At 35.1% G+C, this 6000-nt stretch overlaps 1 protein-coding gene across 4 annotated transcripts in view; it reads right to left on the bottom strand.

Annotated features, from left to right (window-relative positions):
* Nucleotides 1-1974: 1974 nt before the first annotated feature.
* The window catches only part of CAMSAP2 (calmodulin regulated spectrin associated protein family member 2), an 82225-nt gene continuing 78199 nt past the window's right edge, over nt 1975-6000 (bottom strand). For 3 of the 4 annotated variants that reach the window (XM_027666094.1, XM_027666097.1, XM_027666098.1), the window contains one exon: nt 1975-5256. In XM_027666094.1, the coding sequence (XP_027521895.1) occupies nt 4951-5256 (306 nt within the window). In that variant the 3' untranslated portion in view covers nt 1975-4950. The remainder of the gene's footprint in view (nt 5257-6000) is intronic. The other variant, XM_027666095.1, reaches the window with a different exon arrangement.

The following is a 6000-nucleotide window of genomic DNA, read 5'->3' as shown; positions in this document are numbered from 1 at the left end:
TTAAAAACATTTTTCAGTGAATGCTCTACTTGTTTATATTGTTTTCTGTCCTTGCTTGAATTCTGGTTGTTATTAGTGTTTCTGATCAGAGGCAGTTCTATCCAGTGTCCATCAACATTATCCTTGAATTGAGATATTTGATGAAAAGCTGATGTTAAGAGCCTCATCTCCCAAAGAGTTTGTACTCAGCTCTGAAATGTGTATGCTCGATATGCTTCCTTGCCTCTTAGGAGGACCAGTAATTCTGAGGGTGAAACAATGTAGCTGCTTTTCTTTCTTGCTAGAAGCTTCCCTACTATGCTTGACTCTTTGCCGGTTGTCTAAATAAAGTATATTTCTTTTATTCTGTATGTAAGCAAGTAAGTCTGAAGGTATATGAGCATTTGTATGTATGCATACACAAACACACTTCATATATTTCTTTTTCCTAAATGGAACAGGCTGCTTTTAAAAACAAATTGCCTATACATGAACAAAAATGCTATGCATGTTAAAGATACTTGTTTTTTACCCTGCCATTTATACCTGGAATAACAGTATTTGTGGTGACTTTTTTTCTTTAGTTTTCGTTTCTCAATGTTTTTAACTAGAAAATGTAAAAGCAGCTGAAAAGGGCTGTGGCTGTCAAGATACATCTTTATAGCCACAATTCTTCAAGCTGCTTATTCAGCTCATTAAATTAGTAACAAGGCAGCAAAGAAATGCTAATTTGCTATTTGAAAAGATCTAAATAGTTAAAGGTTTAGTCCTTAAAAAGCTGTGTCTTTTTTTTTTATTAAGCTGTTAGAAAAAAGACATCTGACATCTAGCTGCTCAGTACAGCTGGATTTGAGAAACAACATTTGTATGGTGATTGATCCAAAACCTTCAGTTCCAAGTGTAACTCTCTGCACTGGATCCCACAGCAGTACAAAGTTAGATTCAGAAATTCTGTACAAATTCAGACACACAGTACAGTCACATTCTGTCCAACTAAACAGAGTGTGAGCCAAAGTTTCTCAGGTACAGTGTTACTTGCCAAAGGGTAGAAAAAACAAAGTCTGTACAAAAAAACCAGTATGAAGGCTGTTTTTAGACGAAGATTTTGAGCTGGGCTCACCAGCTCAAAAATAGCTTAACTGGGTGTTCACGTTCCAACACAATTCCTAGCTTGTGTCAGCCTGTTTGTGATGCTGCACAGGGAACTGACTGAGCTGGCTGAAAAATTCAGCCGTTTTTGGGGGGTGGAGGGAAAGCTATTCATTTTCATCCATAGTAGTTTTCAGTTCAGCATTAAAAGCCCTACTATCAGATTTCCTGTATTCTTGAAGCTGCCCTTCGAGTAGCTCTGCAATTTTGAGATTCTTTATCTGTGTAAGTTAGCCCAACAGCTCAGTCAGCCTGTTGACAGTTCAGTGATGTCACGTCCCCTTTCAGCAGGTCCTTGCTCCTACTCTGCAAGGACTCTCTGGAAGAGACCCCTCATTTTTTTGATGTCATTTCTGGTCACGGTAGCACCACCAGCAAGTACAAGTTATGTCACTAAAAGTCACACACGTGCTTGATATGGTGTCTTGACAAAGATAAGACTTCAGCTCACCTTGAAAACCTTTCAGGCTGAAGCAATCCTATTACACTGATGAGTAAGCTTCTGTGGCTTTGGATCAGTGGAAGCTAACCAGGGTACAGAAATTTATCAGTTGACTTGAAATTGTGAAACTCACTTTTGAAGAGAACAGGGTAACACCTTTTTGTCCTCAAGAATGAACCGTGAAGCCTAATTCTTCAATAGCCTTCCTCTGGTAACATCAGAAAGCAAGATTATACATGGAAATAAAACAAATGATGGGAAACAAAAGAAGAAATTATAATGGTTCAGATTTCCTACAATTTCCATGTTGCTGAAATATGAGAAGAAACAAGATGTAAACATTAATGTGAACTTTTGATAATTTTAGGTTATACTTAGAGGTAAGCAAGAAAACAAAAAAAATGTTGTTTTGGTGCCATGCTTTTATTTAAATGAAAGGAAAAAACTACACTGTACCACATAAGTAGCAATGACAATATTTTACAGCACAGCATTTGAAAAAATATGGAAGCTATGCTCCATAGAAGTGGACAAATAAGCACACAATACACTGTACATTTTTCAACAGTGCCCATTAAATCATAATTAAATAGCTGAATTTGGCTTTAAACAGCCAAATAATAAAACCTAACAGTCATACTAACATTATTAAAAAAAAAAAAAGAATTCAGTAGCCATTATGACTGTTAGAATATGAAATTTTGCTCCAAAAACTAAGACGAGAGTTTGGCAATTCATTCGTAGCAACAATAGTAATACCCCTGATGAAAGCACCAGTGTGTTCTGAAAAGGTCAGTGATAAATACTGGCCTTTATGGAAAGCTTCCTTTTTTTTTTTTTTCTTTTTCTTTTTTTTTTTTTAAACATGATCCCAACCAAAGATCCACTGTAATTAGAAAATCTGCAGGCTTAAAAAGGAAAAGCATATCTAGCTTTACTTTTCCTGTATTAAGTAAAACTTTATACTGCGAGCAATGAAATTTTCAACTGCATTATTCACATTCTACTTTTTGACATTGCACAAATCTTTAACCTGTTGACAAATGCAAATTTCATAATACGTTCAGAAATAATTAAAATTACTCAAAGAATTCCTGTCATGTATTTAAGCTCACTTTGATTAGATTGATGTATGTGTCTTTATGGTGTTGCAAATCTTCAGTTAAATCATAGTACAGATTTTAGAAATAAAAAGCCTCCCATGATAAAACTTCTTTTGAAGTTATTCACCATATGTGTGTCAGTTAATTCCAACCTCCTGGTTTCTTGAATCACTGTATATTATACACAGTTTCATATTGTTATTCAAGATGTTCCTACAATGGTATTTGTAGGAACTGTCTAACAGGCAGAATGTGCAAACCCTCTTTCCCCCCCTTTTTAATATTATTTATATCCTATATACACAATATGTATACACTTGAAATATAAGAGTTACATATCCTGGTGATATACATGCAAACAGTAGGAATCAGCTAACCACAAATAGTTTTGAGCCACATACATATTAAACATGTATTTTAAAGTGTTTTTTTTCTTTTTTTTACAGTTTTAACAAATATACATAAATATAAGAACATAAATTACAGTAAAACTGACAGCATTTTTGAGAAAATGTTTATAATCCAGATGCACTGATGCCTAAGGCCTTATAATAATTTAAAAAAGTACTGTTCTAAACTGCTTAATGACATCTCATTCCTGTGCATCTTTTCTCTAAGTAAATGAGTACATCATAGTAGTGAGGCATAGTTTCTCTCAAAGCAGTTTAATGAGAGAAATACGAACATAGCTTTAGTCTCCCCATGAAACTGAAAGGACTACATACTCATAGCACAACACTGGCTTATGTTAATGGAGTTGTCACAACACTGAAACAGAACAGAATCACAAATCATTCAAGTCTTTTCCTGAGAATGAGATTTCCCCCCCCCCCCAACATGACAAATTCTCTGGTGTACGTTGTTATCAAAATAGCCACAGATTAAGGGGAGGCTTCAAGTTTGTATTTTCTTTTTTTTTTTTTCCCAGAACAGTGCTATGATGACAGCAAATTATAAGAGAAACAAACACTGAAACAGAATAGTGATTTATAAAATAATCAAATACTGTTTTGAAATAAAATGCAGCCCTTTATAAATAATACTGAAATATGCCTAGAGTTTGGTTTTGCAAATGGTCATGTTATAAATTTACTGAAATGTTATTTAGGCTTTCTTGCCACTTAAAAGTTGCTGTGTCACAGGACATCACCTGTAAGTGTCAAGAAAACAATTTACTAAGACACACTGAAAATTCTTTTCAGATGTCTATTCCCTAGAAAATTGATTTAAGTCTGAGGTGGCAGATCTGAAGGCAGGAAGTGGCCTGGATCTTAAAATCCATGGGAATTAGATACATGACTTCTGAAAGATCTGTGACTCAGTGAATTCTGTGATTCTTCTGAATATTTAGTGTTCTGTCAGGCAAACATCAGGGATCTAGTTCTGAATGTATCATAAGTTCCTATTCCTTCCTTGAAGAAGCAGTACCTGACCGTGTGCTCTCTCTTCAGCTGGAACAGTGCAAAGCAATGAATGCACACTTGCTCAAACTGTTTGAGAGATCTACCAAATCTTTTTACTTTGCATTTTAATGGTATTATGAACATACATGGTCAGTCATTACATCTCAGATGGCAACTTACTGAAACAGGAATAATTGCATCACTTAACTATACCCTGAGTTGTTAAATAATTCATCTGAAGCAAACTTCAAGCAGTTCAAAGGTTTTTCCTTTACTGTTTAGTTTATAAGCAAATAAGTATCATTTAATTGAGAAAGAACCAGAAGTACACAGGGGAATGAATCTTGATTTTGTTACAGCACACACAGTAAGGATCTTGCAGAACAGACCCATTCAGCTGTTATTCAGTGACATACAACTTAGTGTTTACTGTAAGTCAGTATGCAAAGTTTGATGGTATTGAGAATATTAAGAAGTATTTCTTTAGTGAAAGAAAAATATTTCAAGACAAGCACAAATACAAACATATAAGGCAACAGATGTAAAAAATGTAGTTCGAGTCACTAAAGAGGAACATTCAGTGCTTCAGTGTATCTAATCAAAATACAGAGCAAATATACTCTATATGTTGTATTAGCACATACAAATCTCCACACAAGTCAAACATTTCCGTAATCACTCATAATTATTCACCTAATAGTCTTCTGCACTCCTAAACACTGTGTTTACATTCCAGTTGGACATGATAATAGAACTTGGTGTCCAGTTTTAAGTTCTAAGAGTCTTGTTGGCAACTAGAAATCTATTTCCTATAGGCAGTAAAGATGAAGTGCAAGTTTATCATAATTGTCTCAAGCAAATTTTTTCCCATCTACTATGCCTTGGTGGGTAAAAGTTTCTTAGGAGTTACTGGTCTCTTGGTTTGCCACAAATGGCTGTGAATGGTAATTGCATCAACACTGGCAGACAAAGTTTTGGCAGGTATGTGGCTAAATTGCTTCCTGTCAGAGTTGTATTTATACAGTCCCTCTATCATTTTCTTTGTGATAGATTTGGGACCTATTCCGGTTAATTTATTGATTTCTTCAGTATCAGGGCAGTACGTGTACAGAGATCTGAACTGGCAGCCTGAATCCCGGAACAAGATTAAGAAATTATTGGCATCGGATTTTTCCATTTCCTTTAAAAGAAAGAAAGAAAAAGATTCAGAATATGAATTTTGCATTGTAGTTAGAAAACATTCCAAATCACTGGACTGTCATTTTGAATTGGTTTTCTACTAGAGCTAAAACTTGCATCTAACTTTGTCCACTAAAAGACCTCATTTTCAATCATTAGAATTTGCTAAGCTTCAGAATTTTGATAAGGTAAGATCTTTCTCGAGCAAAGTGTTATTTACTTACATAATTTCAGCTAAACTTGTTTAGTTGAACCTCATGAGCAGACATCCTAACATTTTTTTTGGATACCAAATAGAAATTCTTTTCCTCATCCATTTCATCAAACTGGTCTAATAGTTACAAGCTTGGGAACAGGAAACTTTAGATGTGTGGTGATAGTCCTGAAAGATCTTCCAGTGCAAAAATAGGGTTTTAGTCACCCCTAAATCCATTCAACTTGTGTCAAACCATAAAGTTAGTTGGAGTATATCAATGTTCTCCATTAGCTGAAATCTTCAGATTCCTATTCCACCTAACACAACTTCTCTGAGACACTTGCCCTGAACATGTATAGCTTCTATCAAGTGCTGGATGCTTCACCCTACAGATAAGCGTGACTGACGTTTTTGCAGCTGTTCTTTCTCAGGATTTCTGGGGGTCATTTTGCTCCCAGTTACTTGAACTGAAAGAGGCTGTCCTGATTTCTCACTTGGTATTTCCAAAAAGTAACTGGAAAGACAGAGAAAGCAGCATCTAGACATGAA

The sequence above is a fragment of the Corapipo altera genome, unplaced genomic scaffold, assembly GCF_003945725.1.
Source record: "Corapipo altera isolate COAL_440 unplaced genomic scaffold, ASM394572v1 119, whole genome shotgun sequence".
Classification (NCBI taxonomy): Eukaryota; Metazoa; Chordata; class Aves; order Passeriformes; family Pipridae; genus Corapipo; species Corapipo altera.
This window is presented reverse-complemented; position numbering and strand designations above follow the sequence as displayed.